Below are 19,884 nucleotides of genomic sequence, written 5' to 3'. Positions count from 1 at the left end.
AATGCGAAATTTTGACTTGTTTTCAATGCTCATCGATGTTGACTCGAAGATACATGGAGATATACAATGAATACATAACTACAAGGACGAAAGCTGGTGACAAAAGCTGGGGCCGGCGGCAAACAAACGAAAAAACACATTAGTCTTTCGGCGGTTTCTTCATTTGCAGATAGGGATCGCGCAGCAGCGTTAACACGTCAGGGCGTTGTTCCTTGGAATACATAAGACAGCGTCTCAAAAAGTCCTGCCACGCACAGAATACGAAAAAAAAAAAAAAAAAAACCCCAAACCAACCCAGAACAAAATGAGCACGAGCAAAGACTTGCCATCGATTGCAGCATCACCATAGCCGGGGTTTGCTTTACCTTTGCTTCTTGAGACACTGCGGGTTTGGCGGGAAAGTCAACCTGCCGCGCATTGAGAATGGTGCCATTCTGCAGAATGGCTTGCTGGGTTTGGTTGTGGCCGAACGGCTTCACGCCATACAGGCATTGATAAAAGATGACGCCGGCAGACCAAACATCCACCTTGGACGAAATTTTGGGCGGCGCCTTCGGGTCCATCTGGAAGCACTCGGGAGGCAAGTACCAGTAGGTGCCGGCACCTTGCGACGTCAACTCCATCCCCTCCGAGGCCTCGCCGTTGGTTTGGTCGAGCTCCATGATTTTCGAGAGGCCAAAGTCGGTCACTTTGACCTCGCCGTTCATCAACAGCAGGTTGCCAGGCTTGAGATCGTAGTGAATGACGGGCGACTTGAGCTCGGCCAAGTACTTGAGTGCGCTGAACAGCTGAACGAGGACGAGGCGCGCCTCACGCTCGGGCAGCATCTTGTTCTGCTTGAGGTGAAAATCGAGGTCGTTTCCACCGACAAACTCGAGCACCGTGCAAAACGAGTTGGCGTCAATTTCAAACACGTCGTAGAGTTTGACGATTCGAGGGTGGTCGAGGCTTTCGTGAATTTTCAGTTCGCGGCAAGCGTGCTGTTGGCCAAAGAGAGAACATTCACAAAAGAGTAAGAATCGACGCCAAAGTACACAGTGCAATAGACCCAATCGCCGTACCTTGACAAAATTCGCCTTCTTTTGCTCATTCCACGCGCTGTTCACTTGGTGAATTTTGCAAGCGACATGCATGCACTGCTTCAAATCAAATGCCTGCAGAAACAAGTGTGTTTGTCAGTCAAGCAAGTCCATCGAGGCAGAACAACCAAAAATCCGACCGCATTCGACAAACCCCTACCTTGTACACTTCACTAAAGCCCCCTTTGCCAAGAAGAGTAAGAAGCAGGTAGCGGCCATTGAGTGTGGGGTTGTTGTTGAAACGGGAGCCATCCTCATCGCGGATGCGCTTGAGTTCACGGATGTGGAGATTGCGATCACGTTCGAGCTCTTCGAGTTGCTCAAGAAGGACCGTTTCCTCCTTTTTCAGCATGAGCTGTCGCATCTTGATGATCTCATCCAATTCGTACAGCTCCATCGCCGACATCTCGTCGCTGCTTGACGATGCGGAGAGGGACTGATTGTTGCTGCTCGTCGCGCTTTGGGCAGATGTGCCTGACGCGGCACTGCCGGCTTTGGAAACCGTGCCAGCAGGCAACGCGGGCTTGGCAAACACACCGTCTGCAGTCGTGTCCATGCTGGAATCGTCGTCCTTCTTGCCGCCCTTGGCCGCTTTTGGGGTGGCGGGCTTGCGCTTGGTGAGCGCCTTTCGTTGCCGATCGAGCTCTTCGCGCTGGGTGACGATGGCCTGCATCTTGGCTCGGTGCTCGTCAAACGCAACACCTTCTTGCCACGCTTCCACAAACTCGGCGCCGCGGCGTTTCATCACAAAGCTGACAATGCGGTGACTGTCCAGGACGCATTTCTCACGAGCAGCACGCTTCTCCTCAACGCACTGCGCAGTGAGAAGCTGTGGAATGAATGCCATGAAGCGATCCGCCTGAGCCATCGACAGGCGCAAGCGCTCTTCCGAGTCCTTGAGCGCCTGGGCCAGCTGGGTCGCCTCCTCAGCCTGAGCAACTGCGGCGCGAAGGCGTTCATTCGAGTCGCGAAGGGCAACAGTAAGCCGTTGCGCATCTTCGGACTGTGTGCGTGCCAACTCGTGAGCAGTTTTGAGTGCGGTTTGTGCGGCTTCGCTCTGCCGATCCAAATCGCCGCCGCTCAGCTCAGTCTGGAGTGCCATCGACAGCCTGGGCACAGATTGCATGATGTCGGGGCGAATTGATCGAGATACAGCAGCATTCGGCGGCGTCCTGGGAGAAGGCGTGGCCTTCTTTGGAGAAGCAGCAGCAGCAGCAGCAGCAGCAGACGCAGCAGCAACGATGGAAGAAGGGCCAGGCTCGAGAAAGCGGGTAGGTGCAGGAATAGGCGCCGCCCCGATCATCGGATTTGTCAATGGTGATTCTGTCTGCATCGGCTCGACAACGAGACTTGCTTGCGATACGACCTGCGGCGCGCGAGTTGCTGATGCCAGATGCATCCCCGCAGGATCAGAGGATTTGCTTGGGCTGGTTTGCACGGTTGACTTTGAGGCCGAAGCAAAAAAGTGTGTAATGGGTCGGGGCCGTTGCGCAACGGCAGCAGCAGCTGCAGCAGCCACAGCCGCAACCGCCGCAGCCGCAACCGCAGCACTAGCAGAAGCGCCATGGGGAAGGGGCGACGCTGGAACTGGAAGGCCATCTTCAGATGCTGCACGCTTTTTGCTACGGTGATAGCGAGCCTTGAGCTGCTCGGAGGTCCGGTCGAGCTCCGGGTAAGCGGCACGAATCTTGTCAAAATCTTCTCCAAACCGATCAACACCGTCCTTAATCTTGTCGTCTTCGGCAGTTGAGAATTTCCGCTTGCTGGCTGGTGTGCTGCGCGTTCCTGGCGAATCTGGACGCGGGAAGCGTGCCAAACCCACGTCGTTACTGCGAGAATCGTCGGCCCGGATGGACCGCAACCCCAGAGGATTGGCCATGTGAGTGTCCACCTCGCCCCCGCTCAAGGAGTCGGACGCCAAGTTGCTTGATACCGACGAGACAGAAATCAGGGACATGTTGGAGCGCTCTGACGCAAAAAATGGCGAGTTGCTGTTGGCATTGATTGCTTGCTGCGCGCTTGCAAGCACAGGCTGGTCGCTCCCAAGCGTGGCCAGTTGCTGCTGATGCAAAGCCCGTTCGTGCGGGTCATGTGCAGCTTGGGCAGTGGCGGCGACGTCCTGTGGCAAGCCGCGGGAGGTCGATTGGGGTTGGGCCGAGGCTGCAGACACTGCTGCTACTGCCGTGATCTGTTTGATCGGGCTACTATTCGTCGAGACTTCCTTGTCAGCAATCTGCATTGGCACAGTGCCAAGCGTGGCTTGTTGCGAGAGGCCTCCTCCAAACAACGATTCCTGCGCGGCTGGCTGCGTGCTTGCGAGCAATCCCGAGGAAGCTGATCGACCGTTCATCATGCGAACCTGACAAGGCCCAGAACAGAGCAAGAAGGAAGCACCGAGCGGGTTAGATCAAACCGTTGGACATCAGCAAACGAATGAATGGGGAAAGATGGCGCGGAAACGAAAAGGCACGCATCTCCTTCCAGCAACCCCAGGCCGATGATTGGCCCCGCACGCTCGGTGAGAGGGACATGCACTGCCTCTTGACATCGCTTGTTTGAGTGGAGTGGTGATGGAGGGTGGGGAGAGAGGGAGCGCAGAACGCTGTCGAGCGCAGAAAAAGTTTTCGCGGTTTTTTTTGTTGTTGGCCAAGTTTTGGCGGGAAAAAAAGTTGACAAAGTTCCATCTTTCCATGCTTGCCCGGGACTTGGGAGCAACGACGGCCGATTCAGATTGCGCTGCATGAACAAGTACGCAATGGTTACCAACGAGGGCCCACCCTCGCTTCGAGAGCGGGTCTGCGTTCGCAGCCAGCGTTGGGCAGCTGGAGTCGAGCGCAATGAAATTTGGCGCGGACGTTGAGAATCGTTTGACAGTTTTGCTTCTTACGCCCCACCACCCTCTCCTCATACGCAAAATCACAATCAACAACGTCAAAGCAAGTCTCCTCGGATTCGAGCAGCACATTGCCACCGACCTCGAGCAGATGGCGCTTGTGGGGATCAATCTGCAGGCCATCCATCAGAACAGGGCTTGAAACAGCAAAAGACTGGACCTGGAAATGGACCTGGAACTGTTCTAGAGAGAACCCTCCTTCTACCGGACATAATGCATTTCCAGTCATTTATATTTTTGCTTCCCTTGATCTACCGGACACGATCGATACGTGGCTCTGAGTCTTGCTCTGCTACCCCCTCCTTGCGGATATCCACTAAATAGCATCTGATGAACCCACTGGGCACACCGGGCGGAGACGTCAGTCCGCGGAACCAGTTGGCCTTCGACCTGCTGCGGGAGGCTAGACAGGCCAAGGACGCCGACTCTCCTCGCTTTTTCAAGGCCGCCGTGCTCAAATCCTACTTTACACCATGTGCTGACATCAGTGGACCAGGTGGCGCGGGCGGCAAGGAGACGAAACCGTCCATCAGGCAGCTGGCGGCGATTTTCAACGTTTCGCGATCTACTGTCGGCAAATGGATCGCGCATCACCGCCATCAAGCCGATCTCTTCGCCCGCTCTACCCTCGACCAGGCAGTTGATCTAGTTCAGGATGACGCCATCTCGGGGGACCGCAACGTCTTCCTCCGGTCGGAGGAGCTCAAGATCGTTAACTACCTTGTTCGCAGCGCATTTGCTCACGTCGCCCTCACCAAACCCGAGACAACCGAACTCTTCATGCGCCTGTCTCAAGCTCCACGACCAGATGGAAAGCCTCGCCGCAAATTCGGTCCCAACGGCCCGAGCGAGTCGTTTTTGGAGCGGTTTTTCGCCGAGTTTTCCGACGAACTCCGCTGGATCGCTGCACACTCGATCGAAACCATTCGTACGGCCGCGATGAACGAGGAAACCCTCAGAAGCTTCTTTGAGCGTCTGCAGGAGCTTTGTGACAAGTCCGGAGGGAAGCTGTGGGCCGAGCCTGGGCGGAGTTTCAGCTGCGTCCGGAATCTCAGCGCCTTCTTGACGCTGTCTTGAGTGATGTGCGCACCCTGCTACAGATTCCATCGCTTCTCACGTTCGAGGAGTTGCTGCGAGCGCCCCCGCTGACACCGTCGTCGAGCTGCACCGAGCCTGCCACTGTCCGAACCGTCAAGCCGAACAAGGCCTACTCGCCGCAAGATGCGGCACAGCGTGCTACCCAACACGAGCGAGAAGCTCGGGAACAAGAAAAGGCTCAGGTTGCGCCTCTCATGGCGGAGTACAACCGGGCAATGCGGACCTACGAGGACGAGATTGAGCCCGTCATGAATCAGCAGGACCAACTCAAGTCGACGATCGATGCCGACCAGGCCCGGCTCGCAGAACTCGAGGCAGATGACTCGGCAGCCGCTCTGGTTGCAGACGTGCGTGCGCAACTTCACGCGAACCAGCAGAGGCTCGCCAAAGTCAACGCGACCGTGAAGCAAATGGTCGCCGCAAAACCCAAGCGCCCCGACGTCCGACACGTCCGCGCGCTTGCCGCCTCGAAAGCAGCAGCTGCGGCACCGGCTTTGCAATCGGTTGCGACGATGGCGGTTGAGCAGGACGACTCTGACGACGAATGCGAAAAGGACGGCATTCCGCCGTCGCCAATGCAGGTGACTTCTGCCGCTCCAGCGCGCTCCAGGAAGAGAATGTATGAAAGAGACTCTGACGACGAGGCCGCTCCATCATTTGAAACAGCACAGAGTGGCGGGTCGGACGAGAATGTGACCTATTCACTGTCGTCAAGATCGCTCGAGCGGCTGAAGGAGCCCCGTCTTGCTACCCGCAGCTCATCGCGGCTCATGTCGTCTCCAGGTGTGACACTCAGTCGTGCCAACACAATTGGCGTGAGCAGCTGGCTGACAAACGACATGGCGGCGATGCAGCTCGTGTCAACCGAGGGAAATGTGTCGTCCACGCCGAAAACCGATCGCCGGAAGCGACTCGCGCTATCTGACCTCTCCAATTCGAACTAAATGTGTTACATGTATGACTTTATGTGCAATTTTATGTATGTTATTGGTGTCGGGTTGATTAAACGACGATAATTCTTTGTCCCGATTCGACCCCGCGCACGCTCCTGGCCATAAGTACCAGCAGCATGACCCTATCATCCACCAACGCGGACAAGATCGGTTTTCTTTGCATCTTCGCTGCATGTCCGGTGTCGGAGACGGGCTGGAAGGTGCCGGGAGTGTTGCGGAGGTTGTCCCTCCATCTACCGGACACGATTTTTCGCGCCCAGCCAAAGGTCAATGCAAAGTCAAAATTTCATATTGCTCCGACCGCCTCCATTTTTTGCACATCGTCTATATTAATAATGTTGAACAAGAATATGAAGAGAGCCAGATGCAGGATGGTCACCAGTTTCTGTCCGGTAGAAGGAGGGTTCTCTCTAATCCTATCAATTTCAGCATCATCATCAGGCAACAATGAAAGCTTGTACTATCGTGACTGCACGTTGTATTTGGGCACACAGGGAAATTGCGACGCTTCAATCTCAGACGCTCAGTCTCCTTTCAGTTTGCATTGTTGCTGTTGTGTTCTTTGCTGGTTTGGGGAGGTGTTTTGCCAGCCAATCCCTCCATTTAGCAATCGCAATCGCAATCGCAATCGCAAGTAGCACTGTAGACTAGCAAAAGGCGAAAGGCGAAAGGCGAAAGGCCGAAAGGGGCAGATGAGGCAGAGCAGCCGAGCAATCCAGAACGACACGAGGCAGCTGCTGACGGCCTTCCGCGAGGGCGATGGGCTCGACTTTGCCGCGTTCGCCCGTGCATGGCGACAGGTGCACTTTGCGACATTCCACTACGCAGGTCGCGACAATGCCGAGAAGACTGAAAAGTAACACCCCACCCTACAAACAACGACTGTTGAGCGTTCGGACTGAGAGTTGAATGGAGCTGACTTTGGACCATTTGGACCCCTTTAGTATGGAGATTGCACTCGCACATGTGCTGCACGTCATGCTCGCGAGCAAGCTGATCGAGACGCGCGTGTGGGGAATGTTCACGCTGTACGCATTGTACAATGGCCAGCTGTGCAACCCAAAGGTCTGCATCCGCGTGCCCATCACGTCCTTCCCCGACCTCGTCCACTTGCGCGACACACTGGTCGCCGACAAGCTCGTTGATGCGCTGTACACGTTCGAGCAGCTCGAGGCTGCGCAGGCGTTTCTGTTCACCGCCACCGCCTCCCGCGCCGGCCTCCCCGTCTCAAGAGACGCCAATAAGGCATTGGCCATGGGAGCGCGAAGATTGGTAAAAGAGCGAAACCGAGGGTTGGTCTAGCACGGAATTTTTTGCAGCAAGGCTGGATGCTTTTGTTGATGTGGGTTTTCATTGCGCTTCGACCAACACTCATTTTACAAATCATTTCCAACGTTGGCGTTTGTGGTGACAGACTTCCACCTACGCCTCAGAACTCAGCGAACGCAGTGCCGTCAATGGTATCATTGACGAGGATAGCATTGAACTCGTGGACAAGACGTTCCAGCGCTACTTTGAGGCAAAGTGTGTCCTGTCGGCGCTGGCAGCAGGCGACAACGCGCCAAGTTCGGCCGCGGCTGCGGCGGCTGCTGTTGCGAATGGCTCCACAGCTTTGCTTCACCATGCTCTTGGTGGTCTTGGCGCGGAATCGATTGGCCCGTCGCCAATGCCTTCTCCACTTCCATTTGCTCCGCACGAAGGCAGCAGCCATTCCTTGCTCCAGTCGGGTCAAGGCACATCCAGCAGCGCTTCCTCGCCATTCATTTCAACCTCATCGCTCTCTCTCCTGCCAGCGACCATGCACACGGCCTCTGCAGGCAACAGCGCGTCCGCGTTTGGCTTGGGTGTCCCTGCCGTTCCCGCGCAGCCAATGAAGTCGCTGAACATTGTCTCGAATGCCATCGCGGGGGATCTCGCCAAGACCTTGGGTGAGTATCGAGAAGAGTACCGTGCGAGACTGGCGGAAGGCAAGTTGGACAAGACGCGGCGGCGGGCCGAAAATGTTGCCATGCGCGCCCAAGCCTCTGCCCGTCGGCAAAATTCCCAAGCACGACGGCTCGATGCCAAGCGCATGAGCGCGGAGCAATCCAAGGCAGAATGCGAGCGCATCCTGCGTCAATATCTTCAGCTCCCCGCGACCGAAGCTGACGGCGAGACTCCATCGGCGCAGAACGAGTCTTCGAGCAGCGCAGGCGAAGCAGCGACTGAACCAGTCGCTGGCGACAGCATGGAGTCTGATAGCCTGAGCACAGTTGGCGGCAGTAGCGGTCTGCGAAACAAACAGCCGTCGCGTTTTGTTCCAACCGCTGCAGCTGCATCACAAGACATGCCCTTGGTGGCTACGACCGATCCCTCGGCTGCGACACACACCCCTGCAACAGCCAAGCCCAGTCGCTCACGCTCACGAGCACCGGTGTTTTCGAAGGCGGCGCTGGCGTTGAGCGAAGGTGCCGCACCGCGCGCTGGCAAGCAACGCACCGCAGCTCCCCCAAACCCTTTCACGCCCCTCGTTGTATCATCCACACCTGCGGTGTCTGGCGCTGGCGGAGATGCGCTAGCATCCGCGCTTGAGCAAGATTTGGCTGCCGAGGCTGCCCATGCAACAATGCAACGTGCTTGGGAGGCGAGTACATCGCGCGTCAGATCGGCGACGTCCAGTCCACGGCAGAGAGCTGCTGCCACCAGCGAGAACAGCAGCAACAGCGATGCAAGTTCGAATCGCAGAACCGCGCGTGGTTACAATCGCGACGACGATGGCGAGCAGGATTATGTAGCCGGCAGCAGCAGCAGCAGCAGCAGCAGCGGATCTCGGTCCTCACGTGCCAGTACACGACGTACTCGGCCACGTCTTGCCACGGAGGATGATGGTTGAAAAACGTCCTTGGAGATGCCAACGGGAGGTTGATTTGATTCTAGTTTCTGTGCGGCCCCCCCCACCCTACTCCTCTTGACAGTGTTGCTCCCTTCAATACATGGATTTGTCGACAATTGGTGGTTATGCTGAATCGCCTTGGCGGGGGACAATGCGTTGTGGAATCACCTCTACATTGGGAATTGAAATCGAAATGGTCACTCCTCATCTGAACCTCCAAACCTCCGAATTTCCGAACGTGAAATAATGTCGAGAAGCTCGATTGCTCGCTCCATTCGCCTCACCGCTGGCGCGCTCGGCGTCGTAAGTTTAATCACGAATTGTTGCGCACCGCCTCCATCTCTCTCTGTCTCTCGCTATCTCAACTCCCGCGTGCTGTCTCAATCTAATCCGTCGCTCCTTTGCCATGAAGCGTCAGCCGCAAAGAAACCTGACACATGGGGGGGGGGGGCGGTGATGCTACCCGGCAAAAAAACCACCTGCTGCACTCCCTTCGACTTGACTGCCTTCCTTCCTTCCATTCGGAACAGAACCTGACGTTCGCTTGGACAACCACGAGAGGGATTCTCCTCCCATCGTCGGTGCAACAGGCGAGAGAGCGCGCGAGAGAGCGAGAGAGCGAGTTTCGCTTTGCGGTTTGACAACCATGGTGATCGTTTCTAAAATTGCTCGCGCGAATCAATCTATTTTCGTCGTTCTTCATCCACCTCGTCACCATCTGGCTTCAGCGATATCGCACATAAATGCTCATCTACTTCATCGAGACCGAACGCACGACTCGTTTGGTTCAGCGATGGTTTGGTTCTGCCACACCCGAAACCCGAAACCCGAAACTCGATTCTCTTTTTCTTGTAGATTCCCTTTCACTCACCTGAAACAATCACCTTGCAATGCTCCGCTACAGATTGGCGGATTCGTCGCATCCGTGAGCTACGGCTTTGTCGTGGGAAGCCAAACCTCCAATATGAAGTCAGCACTGCCGTACTGGAATTGGCATGGGGCGGCATCTTGATCTGGGTCTTCCACTTTGCCTCATTGATCGCGGTCGTCAAGCCTTGGATCCTGAACCACCTGCACACCTTTGTGTTCACTTCGTCCTTCATTTACCTGTCAATGGGGCCCATCACCACTCCGATGGTGACATTCTGCCTTCAATGGCCGCAGGCTCAGCAGGATGTGACCAATCTTAGTTTTGACTGCCCGCGCGTCAATGCCCAGTTCGCTGGCCTCATTTTGATTATGCTGTCACAGGTAAGGGGAGCGCGCGCTGTCCTCATATTCGGTGCCGGATGGCGAACTGAAACAAAAATGCGTTTGCTCATTTTTTTGTTTCACCATGTCGTTGTCGTTCAAACCCAGATCCTGTTTCTCGGAGCATCTGCCGTCGTTGACAAAGACGAGTATGCAAAGTAGTCAAGGAGGCACAAGTCACCAAGCCTTTTGCTCATTTCTGCTTGAATCATTGCCGTATTCCAGATTGTCGTCTTCTCAAACTCAGCTAAATTAATTCGATTCGCGTGCCCATGTGAGGTGCAGGTCTGCGCTCTGGAGAGGAGCCAAATGGTGATCTTTATGGAGTGCACGGCTGTCCAAAATGGCATCAGTTTCAAACAAACAAACAACAAACAAACAAACAAACAAACAAACAAACAACCAACAAACACAACAATAATGCAGAATATCGCGCAAGCGTACCATTAGTCAAGGTGCACACAAAAAAGCTGTACTCGTGCATATTTGCGCTACACGTTGCCTTTAGCGATCGCACAAAACCTCATGGTTCGTGGAACTCGGTGCGATTTCGATGGTGCAGAGCGGCATTTCGACTCAGATATGCATATGCCCATGCGGGGCTTCTGCGTACTCAAGTGGTTACGAGGTCAGCCTGCTAAGTTGATGCCCGCAAGGGCGCACGAGTTCGAGTCTCGTCGCAGTCGAATTTTTTTTGGTGTTTTTTTTTTTTTTTTTTTTTTTTTTTTTTTTTTTTTTTTTTTTTTGCGTTGCATCACACTCTGATTTTTACTTTACACGCCAGAGCCACATCCACCAAAACCCCTCAAATTGTCGCGCGTTCTAAGACCATCCCAAAACAATTTTCACGATCGGCCTTGAATTTATTGCAGTTGAAACCAAGCCCTCAACGATCGGATCCACTATTCATCCATCTCAGCACTCTTGGATCCAGAGCCCGAAGCCGGAGAGCTGGTTGCAGGCGGAACGACGGCGGTGCTGACCAGCGGCGCGGGAAGAGATCCGTCGGCGAAAGGCTTGACGTACTTGACCTGAAGCCAAACGCGATACATTTTGATTTGCTTTGCGCGATTCACAATCAAACGGTTGTCAGGGCGATTGAATTCCTTGACCAGGCCGGCCTTGGTCAGCATCGAGTCCAAATCGTCTGTAGCACGCCAGGAGCGCAAGTTAAGCAAAACCAAAACCACAAAACAAAAACAAAACAAACCAAAAAACCAAAAAATTAAACCAAACACTCTCAACTCTCATCAGAATCCCAACTCTTCCTTCACCAATTCCACAATGCAAGTCTGCTAACCTTGCGAGAAAAAGTACACTCGAGTGCCATCGCCTCGCACATAAAAGTTGTCGGAAAGCATCTTGTTCTTTTTGAAGCGGAGCTGAGTGAGATCGTGCCGTCCGTAGTCGCGCAGCAGGAGTGCGCCACCTGGTTTGAGCAACTGCAGCACGCGAAGGTGAAACAAAAAAATATCAGTGAGACACAATGACTGATGATTGAGCGAGCGAACAAAACGAACACGGGAGCGATGCTTGTCGCCTCGCTTACGCGAGCTAATCTTGTCATGGCATCTTGCATTTTGCTGGGATCGACGGCAGAGAGCACGAAAATAATGATGATAACATCGAGCGATCCTTCCGGAATCGGATAGGGATCTGTAGAGGTGATGTCATGCACGAATGCTTGGCACCTCGCTTGCTCTGCCTGGAACAGCGGAGTTTCCTGGAGCACCGAAATGTGAAAGGAAGACGAGCATAAAACGTATCAAGCAATCACACAATCAGCAGGGAGAGGGGGGGGGAGAAAACGGACAAAAAGCAAAACTCGTTTTTTCGCATTTTCCGCTGTACCTTGAGTAACTCGACAGCTCGTGCGGAAAAGTCGGCTGCATACACTCGCAAGTTGGGGTTGCGGTTTGTCTGCAAGATGGGAAGGACGGTGTTGCCAACGCCACAGCCAGGCTCAAAGATGTGGTACGAGTCTGTCGAGTTCTGACATTTCATTCGAAAAAAAAAAAAGCGTCATGAGGTGAAGAAGGAATCTCATGTCAAAGGCGACCACCCACACGCGCGCTTGATTCACTGCAGGGGTTTTGCAACACTTACTTCGCTTGGCATGAGTTCGGGAAACTCGGTGAAGAGCCAGTTGCGGTCCTTGAAGAACTTTGTGTCATGCTGAGAGTAAAACTTGTTCCAAAACTCTCCAGCCTCGGCTTCGTAACGTTCTGTGGATTTGGTGGAGGAGGAGCATCAACGTCAGCACGACAACCGTCAGGACCAAGCGAGCACGACACCCAGCATCCAAAAGGAAAAAAAAAAAAAAAAACCAGAGCAAGCCCTACCTCGATCAGCTTCAGACACCATTGTCAACGCCTGCTCGCGCACCACCTTCTTGGCGTACTCGATCTGCTCGGGATCCCACTCGACATTGTCCCTGCACGAACAAGGCATTCAACAATGGTCAAAAAGGTGTCCTCATCGGGACTGTCAGCATCTTTCGAGGTTCCATCACGCGAGACGCACCATGCATTCTGCTCAAACACCTGGCTTTCGTCTTCGAGATAGCGGGTGCCGAAGCGGGTGCGTTTCGCAGCCTGTTGCTCGTCGCTCGTGTCTGCGGGAGCTGCATCCGGATTGGACTCGTCGTGCTCCATGGGTCGTTTCTGGGTTGGTCGCTCCGTCAGCGGCTCTGCCTGTGAGCTAAAAGTAGACGTAGAGTGCGAGGCAGGCAAGGGGTTCGGAGCAGTTGCAGTGGTAGTCGTCGACGTAGCGGCAGACGGCTGGTCCATGTGCGCTTTGCGTTGGAGTCGTTCTCGTTCTCGTTCTCGTTGGTTCAAGTGAGCTTGGGAGTGCAGCAGCGACCGCGTCAAGCCAAGAGTAGCAGCAGCAGCAGCAGCAGCAGCAGCAATGGTTCTTGTTGCAGCGTGTGAAGGTGTGATGACTCCTGGGCCGGGATGGTACAGCAGTGCAGATGGAGTCCGAGGCCGATCAATCGCAAGTCTGGATGTCGAGATGGACGCGAGGCTTGCAACTTGACGCTTCAACGACGACGACAACAACAACAACAGTGGAGCAGATACAACAGCAGTGGTGGTGATGCTCGGCAAAAGTTCAGGCAAACCGGAGCAGCGTCGAACAAGGCGAGTAACCGTCAGCGTTGTTTCACAGTGATCCAAAATTGGGGACTGCGCTCTCAGTCGGTCAGTCTGAGAGTTTTGTGCAATGGAGTCTGGTCGCCTCACTTTAGATCACCTTATCACGGACGATGGTATGTAGCGTTGGGATCAGGATCTGCTGTTGCTGAATGATTTGAAGAAGTTCAATCCAATCTCAATCTCAATCTCACTCTCGATCTCTCAGTCTCTCAGTTTCTCAAGCATCTCAATCTCTCAGTCTCTCAGTTTCTCAAGCTCTCAATCTCTCACGAGCTTAATTCCACATTGGTTCCCCTCACAATCTTAATCTGAAACTCTCACTCTCACACTTCTCTCTACTCTCACTTGAGTGATACTCCTTCATTTTCCCCAAACCAAGTCCACTCTTCTTCTTTCGTTTCAACAAATGACGACTCGTACATTCAACTATCGCAACTCAAAGGACAAGATCATGGGCGTCTATCTCGGTTTGTCTCTCTCTCTCTCTTTCTCTCTCTCGCTCTTCCCCCCCTTCTCACCCGCCTTCCATACGCTTGTCCTTGTCCTTGCTCTTGTCCTTGTTCTTGTCCTTGTCGTTGTTCGCGTTGCTTTGAAAACTCACTTTGAACGCGTTTTTTTTTTTTCAAAATTTTATTCGTTTTTTTGAAATTGGATTTTGTTACTGTTGGGGGGGGGGGCAGGCGGCCGCACGATCTTCGACCACGGCGGCGAGATTGATCTGATCGAGGGCGTCATCAAGGTCTCCGAGCGCCAGTTCCTCGAGAACAAGGGTAACCCAACAAAAAGCAGCTCTTTGTCATCGTCTCACAAAAGGACTCGCCCGTTTTTTTTTTTTTTTTTTTTTTTTTTACTTGAATCTGCTTGGTTCGACCATTGCTTCGTTGCGTTGGCGTGCGGGACCTGCTTCTCTCTCTCTCTCTCACTCGCTGCCACTGTGCACTCCTTTTGATGAGAATGGGGGACGGGGGGACGGGGGGTAACTCCAATGGAATCCAATGAGCAACGGCGGAAGATTGTGTTTTATTTGGGAGACGAGCGTGCCTTTTCGCCTTGCAGGGCTGGGCTGGGCTGGGGCTGGGGCTTGCGCTTTGGGGGCGTGCCAAACAAGCGTATCACAAACAACGCCCATCAATTCGCTTGCTTGAATCTGAAAGCAAATGGACGATGACAGCGCTGATAGGAGTGACAGTGGTGGAATAGCAACTCGAATCTTCATCCAACTCGCCAATCTCACTCCTAACGTCTCTGTCTGTTCATCTGCTCCAATCAATCAGTTCTGATCGCGCAAGTCGCGTGCGATTACGTCTACGAAGACTCCAACTGGGACATCCATGAAGACACCTTCTACCAGCGCCAAGTCGAGCTCCACCCAAACTCGACCGAGGCGTACGAGACGACTGCAGCTCAGCGCGCGCTCGTCCGCAAGGTGGGCGGCGCCTGCTTCCCGTTCATTGTCCGCCTCCCGCACGACCTGCCCGCCTCGGTCATCCTCAAGCCCGAGTCGTACTTTGAGGGCAAGCCGATCGGCATCAGCTGGACCGTCCGCACCTGGCTCGCAGGCATCTCGTCGGGCACGCGCACCAGCATTGTCACGCTGCCCTTCCAGAAGATCAACTTTTTCCCGCTGCTCACAGACGTCAAGCCTCCGTCGGCCTCTGGCCAGAAGAGCTTCATGTTTGACAATGCGCGTCCGCTCACCCTGAAGGCCACGCTCGAGAAGGAGGTCTTCTACCACAACGAGCCCATCAACGTCAAGGTGCAGATTGAAAACCTCTCCAAGAAGGAGGTGTGCGCCATCAAGATCTCCGTCAAGCAGATTGTCGAGGTCCGCTTTGAAACGAGCCTGCGCGAAAAGATCAAGTCCGTCGTGGCCACCATCGAGTCGACCCGCGGCTGCCCCATCAAGAAGCATTCCGAGTTCTCGTCAACGTACAGCGTGACGCCAAAGGTGACGACCCAGGAGACGCACCACGTCGCCCAAGAGTACAAGCTCAACATGGCCGACAACGCCCAGCTTGCCGCCACCACGCGTCTGACGCACACCACCGCCGATCTCGGCCCAGGCGTCACCGTCAGCTACTACATTAACGTGCACGCCGTTGTCGCGATGGGCTCTGATCTCATTGTCAAGCTGCCGTTCACCATCTCCTATCCCGAGCCCGAGAAGGCGACCAAGGCCATTGCCAGTTCCGAACATGCACACTCTGCCACCAGCAACGCACCCGCGTTGGCGGCATCGCCTGCCCCTGTGCCCCGTGTTGCCGGCCCTACTGCTGCTGCTGCTGCTGCCCCCGTCCACGCGCCCGAGCCTGACCTCCTCATCAACTTTGATGACGATATGCCGACCAACACTCTGGCCCCCGAGGCGAACAATCCATTCGACACTGCGGCGCCTGCCGTCGAAAACCCCTTTGCCAACCCCTTCGCTGCCGCGCCCCCGCCGCAGGCCCAGCAGGGCATCCAGGCCTCGCTTCAGGTTGTGCGCAACAGCTTGTTCACTGCCCAGACTGCCTACGGCATGGTCAGCACCGGCAACCTCGGCGTCGGCGACGACGTCCCGCTCGACACGCGTGTGCCCCAGCTGGCCCAGACCGTCCGCAGCGTCGGTGCCACCATCTCGCAGCTCAACAACAACCTGTCGCTCTTGCGTCGCGCCGGCGACCAGACGGCCTCCCTGTCCATCATCCAGGACGCAGCCAACGTTGCCGCTGCCCTCCGTTCGCTCGAGAAGACCTCCATTGGGCTGACCCGCTCGCTGACCGACCCTTCCAGCCAGCACGCACTGCTCGGTGGCATTACGGACATTCTTGACAAGTCTGCCCAGCTGATTGAGACTGTCGGCGCCGTTCTTGCCGATCCTGGCGTCGGTGAAAACCGCGGCCGCTTTGCCTCGCTCGCCGAGTACATTTCTCAAGCCCTCCCGGCCATCATCAAAGCGCTGCCCGGCAACCGCGAGTGCCAGCTTGCGATCGACACGATTGCCACCATCAGCTCGCACCTGGACGACCCTTTCAGCGAGCTCGCGCCCGCCAACCCCGCGGCTGCGGCCGCCGCCGTGGTGACTGCCGCGGATTTGCTCCACCAGCGTGCCAATGCGCTGTCCGACGCCTTCAAGGGCCTTGGTTCGGCCGTGGCCACCCCTGGCCACGTTGCCCTGGTGGTCCAAGCTGCCACCAACTACCGAGCGGCTCTGCCACCAGTGCTTGCTGCTGGCCGTCAGATGGCCCAGGCTTTCACCGATGCCCGCCTCCGCTCGCAGCTCTCCACCGCGCTCAAGGCCATTTGCCACACCTCCGTCCGCTTGTTGACGGTGGTGCCTCAGTCCATGATTGACGGCTCGCCGGCTGCCAAGAAGACCCTTGAGGATACTGGCGCGCTCGTCGTCGAGTCCATGCGTGCTCTCCTCAATGGCACGGCTGCCATCAAGGCCCAGTTTGAGTCCATCGCCGCCGCCGCCGCCGCCGCTTCTGGCACTCAGCAGCAGCAGGTACCTGTGGCTGCCTCGGCCGTGGCGTCCGTCACCACCACCCCCACCACGCAGCCTGCTTCTGCCGGCGCTGCGCCCGTCAACCCTGCGCAACGCTTCTTGAAGACTGCCCTGACTCGTCGCGACAGCTTTGAGGACTTTATCCAGCAAGGCCGCGCTCCAGTTGCCGACGTCGCACCTGCGAACGACGTTTCGAGCCAGTACCTCGAGGCAGACTCTCAGCTCCGACTCATTGCCGAGTCGATTGCCGGCGCCAACCGCTCGCTGGCCGACTCTCGCTCGCGCCCGCATCGCAACACCGTGGTTGCTTCCGACTCGCAGCTCCAGGGTGCCGTCATTGACGCCATCTTCCCGATCGTCATTTCAGTCTCGTCGCTCGTCGAGAGCGCTCGTAGCCGCGTGAACGAGCTTGCTATTCTCGGTCGCCACTTCCACTCTGCCAACTTTTCCAACCGCGACCGGTCGTTCACCGACGTGCTCGTCTCGACTGCTCGCGAGCTGTCCACCTCCATCACCGCTTTGGTGAGCGCTGCTGACCTTGTCATGAACGGCTCTGGCTCCATTGACACGCTCATCCGCGCCGCCAGCGGCGTGTCGTCCGACTCCGCTCGCCTTGTTGCGGCCTCCCAGGTGCAGGAGCATGTCAACAGCAACTCGCAGCAGGAAGTTGAAGAGTCGTCGCGTGGCGTCACCCGCGCCACCACCTCGCTGATCACCGCTGCCGAGAAGATTCGCGCCAGCTCTGGCACCGCCGCCACCTCCGGCGCCGTGGAATCTCCCGAGCTGCGCGAACGCCAGGTGCGCGACCTCGAGAAGGACTTGCAGTCTTCGCAGCGCAGTGCCTTCCTCGGCCGCAAGGGCTCTCTCTGGCGCGTTGCGTAAAAAGTTGAGTGTTTTTTTGGTTTTGGAACATTGGTTGTATGCATCTTTTGTGGTGAACGCCGTGTGCGTCAGTTCAATGGAGTACAGTGCATGTTTTTTTTTTTTGGGGAAAATTACCAACTACCATTTGTTTTGTTTGTTTTGTGTTTTTTCATTGCGCCCTTTGACAGTGTGTGTGTTTTTTTTTTCCCTTTGTGTTTTGAGCATCATCCAACAACAATTTATCAAGCATAAAAAAGCAGAACAAAGCTACTTGGTGCGGGAGAGATACTTGGCGCGGAAGGGAGATTGACTGCTGAGCACCACGAATGTGGGTGTTCCGCCAATAACAACGTAGCGCGGGTCGGCAAGCACCTGCAGTAATGGCTTGGACTTGGAGACGCGGACGAGCTTGGGAATGGTGCCGGACTTGGCGTTTGCGGGCAACTGCTCCTCAAAGAACACTTCGAGAGCATCGTGGCGCGTGTAAAACTTGTTGCTGTCCCAGGGAGCAGGAGGGGCGTCGTCAGGGAACATGTTCTCCATTTGCTCGCCAATGGTTGCTTGTTCGTGGAAGCTGGACACGAGCTCGCTCTGCTCGTACTCTGGATACAAGAAGAAGACGGGCCAGCACAGCGAGCCATCTTCGTTGAGCGTCGGTTTGACGCCTGACGGATTCTCCAGTCGGAAGAGCTTGACCGCCTGGGCGGTGCCCTTGTTGTTGGCATCGTTGGCGATCGAGGCCACAGGCGAAGGGTCTGATGCGGATGCCCCGCTTGCCGCAGCTTCTGCGGCAGCCTTCTGCTCTTCCTCTTCGTGCATGGGATGCGCCTTCATTTTGATGTTGCGGTTGAGAATGGCAGCGTGTATCCGCGTCTCCTGTGCAGCAACCTCGCGCAAGCGCTTTGCCTCCATGCGCTGTTTTCGCTGGGCTTCGCCCTGTGCCTTGACCAGCTTGACCCGTTCCTCCTGGATGGGCTTGTTGGTCGCGTCGAGCGCCAAGCCTTCGTCGCACCACTGGATGCCTTCCGTGTGCTGTCCCAGCGCCAGGCACGCCTTTGCTGCTCGAGCGTATGTCTTGATGTTGGCCGGGTCTGTCTTTTTGGCGAGCGTCGTGTCTGCAAGTGCTGCGCGGTTGTTGCCTGTATCAGCGAGCACCAAAAGAACACACAAAAAAAATCAACACAAAAACACCTCAACGAAAGAACAAAAACATGAGGATTGGAATGGAGGTGGACGCATGGAGCCTTCTCTTCGGAGAGCCGGATGCACACGCTGAGCAAACTCACGTACCAAGCTGAATATTGGCCGCTGCACGGTTGAGGTACATTGTTGCACGAAGCTGCATGTTGACAGCATCCGGCACGCTCAACCCTTCCGAGTACATGATGACAGCTTTCTTGAGCTCGTCGCGCGTGGCCTTCTTGTAGAGTGCGTTTCCTTGCTCCTTGTAGTACTCGACCTTGTCTGTCACACCGAACAAGCACCCATTTTGAGCCAAAATTTGTAAGCTTTCGTCGTGGTTGAAACTGCTTTCACCATCCATTGCATGTATGCGTTTTTTGTTTTGTGCTTTTTTTTACCATCGGGCGTTGTTTCCTCGTGGATGATGGCTGCCAATGCAGCGAGTGCGGGGCTCGCGTCCGGGTCAATGTGGTCTGGCGACTTGGTCATGAACAGCGGAACCTTCTCCATGTCCTATTGAAAACCATTGGCAAAACCATTTGCAGGATGAGTCGAACGCCTTCACCCCCTGTTCGCGCTTGACAATCTCCCAATTTCACAGTAGTTTTGAATGTGCCGACCACCCTGTGTTGAATGTCAAGTTCGAGGCGCAGTGGGGGACTGTGCTGATGATGCTCCACATGTGCCGGGGCCACGAGTGTGTGTCTCGCTGCGTCGCAAACGTACAACACGCGCGCTCTGTTTGCCGTCGAGTGCTTTGAGTTCCATCCGCACGCAGGCTGTCCCGAGGCCTCGGAGTGAACGAGCAAGTCTGGACGGTAGGGGGGAAGGGCTTTCCAAAGGTCTTCGTTGCTCTCCGCCACACCGCCCCACCGCCCCACCGCTCGACTCTCAGACAGCTCAACCCACACGCATCAACGTCCAGAAACGCGCCCTTTGGCTGCTTTCGTGGGCTACCTCGGCAAAGGTCCTCGTCCGCTGAGGTGGTCCTTGTAGCGCCGGGATTTCCGCCGCGGAGCGTACTTGTCGTACAGCTCGAGCAGATCGACG

The 19,884-nt window shown here is 55.6% G+C and overlaps 7 protein-coding genes and 1 non-coding gene across 8 annotated transcripts; 5 read left to right on the top strand and 3 right to left on the bottom strand.

The window, feature by feature from the left end:
• Positions 1–3: 3 nt before the first annotated feature.
• On the bottom strand, positions 4–4,110 carry CAOG_02207 (tousled-Like Kinase family member). Its single transcript, XM_004348907.2, has 5 exons — positions 4,055–4,110; positions 1,240–3,438; positions 1,062–1,154; positions 366–980; positions 4–244 (listed from the first exon to the last, which is right to left on the bottom strand). The coding sequence occupies exons 1-5, from the start codon at positions 4,097–4,099 to the stop codon at positions 140–142; spliced, it is 3,057 nt and encodes a 1,018-aa protein (XP_004348957.2). The 5' UTR covers positions 4,100–4,110; the 3' UTR covers positions 4–139.
• Positions 4,111–4,302: 192 nt separating this feature from the next.
• On the top strand, positions 4,303–6,014 carry CAOG_08591 (hypothetical protein; the record flags this gene model as incomplete). Its single annotated transcript, XM_011271889.1, has 2 exons — positions 4,303–5,013; positions 5,073–6,014. 2 exons carry the CDS (start codon positions 4,303–4,305, stop codon positions 6,012–6,014), a joined length of 1,653 nt encoding a protein of 550 aa, XP_011270191.1.
• Positions 6,015–6,646: 632 nt separating this feature from the next.
• Positions 6,647–9,011, top strand: CAOG_02206 (hypothetical protein). Its single transcript, XM_004348906.2, has 3 exons — positions 6,647–6,879; positions 6,968–7,295; positions 7,438–9,011. The coding sequence occupies exons 1-3, from the start codon at positions 6,716–6,718 to the stop codon at positions 8,893–8,895; spliced, it is 1,950 nt and encodes a 649-aa protein (XP_004348956.1). The 5' UTR covers positions 6,647–6,715; the 3' UTR covers positions 8,896–9,011.
• A 130-nt stretch (positions 9,012–9,141) lies between these two features.
• On the top strand, positions 9,142–10,308 carry CAOG_02205 (hypothetical protein; the record flags this gene model as incomplete). The annotated part of the gene is made up of 3 exons (XM_004348905.1): positions 9,142–9,198; positions 9,847–10,146; positions 10,255–10,308. The coding sequence occupies 3 exons, from the start codon at positions 9,142–9,144 to the stop codon at positions 10,306–10,308; spliced, it is 411 nt and encodes a 136-aa protein (XP_004348955.1).
• A 441-nt stretch (positions 10,309–10,749) lies between these two features.
• CAOG_09391 lies at positions 10,750–10,832 on the top strand. Its single transcript has one exon. It is a non-coding gene; the product is annotated as a tRNA-Ser (tRNA).
• Positions 10,833–10,992: 160 nt separating this feature from the next.
• CAOG_02204 (hypothetical protein) lies at positions 10,993–13,050 on the bottom strand. Its single transcript, XM_004348904.2, has 7 exons — positions 12,670–13,050; positions 12,489–12,580; positions 12,253–12,371; positions 11,998–12,138; positions 11,696–11,869; positions 11,447–11,588; positions 10,993–11,293 (listed from the first exon to the last, which is right to left on the bottom strand). The coding sequence occupies exons 1-7, from the start codon at positions 12,933–12,935 to the stop codon at positions 11,049–11,051; spliced, it is 1,179 nt and encodes a 392-aa protein (XP_004348954.2). The 5' UTR covers positions 12,936–13,050; the 3' UTR covers positions 10,993–11,048.
• Positions 13,051–13,368: 318 nt separating this feature from the next.
• Positions 13,369–17,670, top strand: CAOG_02203 (hypothetical protein; the record flags this gene model as incomplete). Its single annotated transcript, XM_004348903.2, has 3 exons — positions 13,369–13,414; positions 13,982–14,071; positions 14,576–17,670. 3 exons carry the CDS (start codon positions 13,369–13,371, stop codon positions 17,668–17,670), a joined length of 3,231 nt encoding a protein of 1,076 aa, XP_004348953.2.
• A 249-nt stretch (positions 17,671–17,919) lies between these two features.
• CAOG_02202 (hypothetical protein) lies at positions 17,920–19,344 on the bottom strand (the record flags this gene model as incomplete). The annotated part of the gene is made up of 3 exons (XM_004348902.1): positions 17,920–18,791; positions 18,943–19,116; positions 19,233–19,344. 3 exons carry the CDS (start codon positions 19,342–19,344, stop codon positions 17,920–17,922), a joined length of 1,158 nt encoding a protein of 385 aa, XP_004348952.1.
• Between the last annotated feature and the right edge of the window lie 540 nt (positions 19,345–19,884).

Source organism: Capsaspora owczarzaki, assembly GCF_000151315.2.
Source record: "Capsaspora owczarzaki ATCC 30864 unplaced genomic scaffold supercont2.3, whole genome shotgun sequence".
In the NCBI taxonomy this organism is placed as follows: Eukaryota; class Filasterea; order Ministeriida; family Capsasporidae; genus Capsaspora; species Capsaspora owczarzaki.
Note: the sequence above shows the minus strand (reverse complement) of the source record. Positions and strands in the feature narration are given on the sequence as shown.

What these genes read in the sequence shown, in the direction of transcription:
- CAOG_02204 (XM_004348904.2), bottom strand. Translation starts at nt 12,935, where the DNA reads ATGGACCAGCCGTCTGCCGCTACGTCGACGACTACCACTGCAACTGCT. An exon ending in GTGTTTGAGCAGAATGCATG is followed by an intron (nt 12,581 to 12,669) that starts GTGCGTCTCGCG and finishes TTGTTCGTGCAG; the next exon opens with GGACAATGTCGAGTGGGATC. An exon ending in CCATGACAAGATTAGCTCGC is followed by an intron (nt 11,589 to 11,695) that starts GTAAGCGAGGCG and finishes CGCGTGCTGCAG; the next exon opens with TTGCTCAAACCAGGTGGCGC.
- CAOG_02207 (XM_004348907.2), bottom strand. Translation starts at nt 4,099, where the DNA reads ATGGATGGCCTGCAGATTGATCCCCACAAGCGCCATCTGCTCGAG. An exon ending in ACAAGCGCCATCTGCTCGAG is followed by an intron (nt 3,439 to 4,054) that starts GTCGGTGGCAAT and finishes GGGCCTTGTCAG; the next exon opens with GTTCGCATGATGAACGGTCG. An exon ending in CAGTGTCTCAAGAAGCAAAG is followed by an intron (nt 245 to 365) that starts GTAAAGCAAACC and finishes TGTGCGTGGCAG; the next exon opens with GACTTTTTGAGACGCTGTCT.
- CAOG_02206 (XM_004348906.2), top strand. Translation starts at nt 6,716, where the DNA reads ATGAGGCAGAGCAGCCGAGCAATCCAGAACGACACGAGGCAGCTGCTG. An exon ending in AATGCCGAGAAGACTGAAAA is followed by an intron (nt 6,880 to 6,967) that starts GTAACACCCCAC and finishes GGACCCCTTTAG; the next exon opens with TATGGAGATTGCACTCGCAC. An exon ending in CCATGGGAGCGCGAAGATTG is followed by an intron (nt 7,296 to 7,437) that starts GTAAAAGAGCGA and finishes TTGTGGTGACAG; the next exon opens with ACTTCCACCTACGCCTCAGA.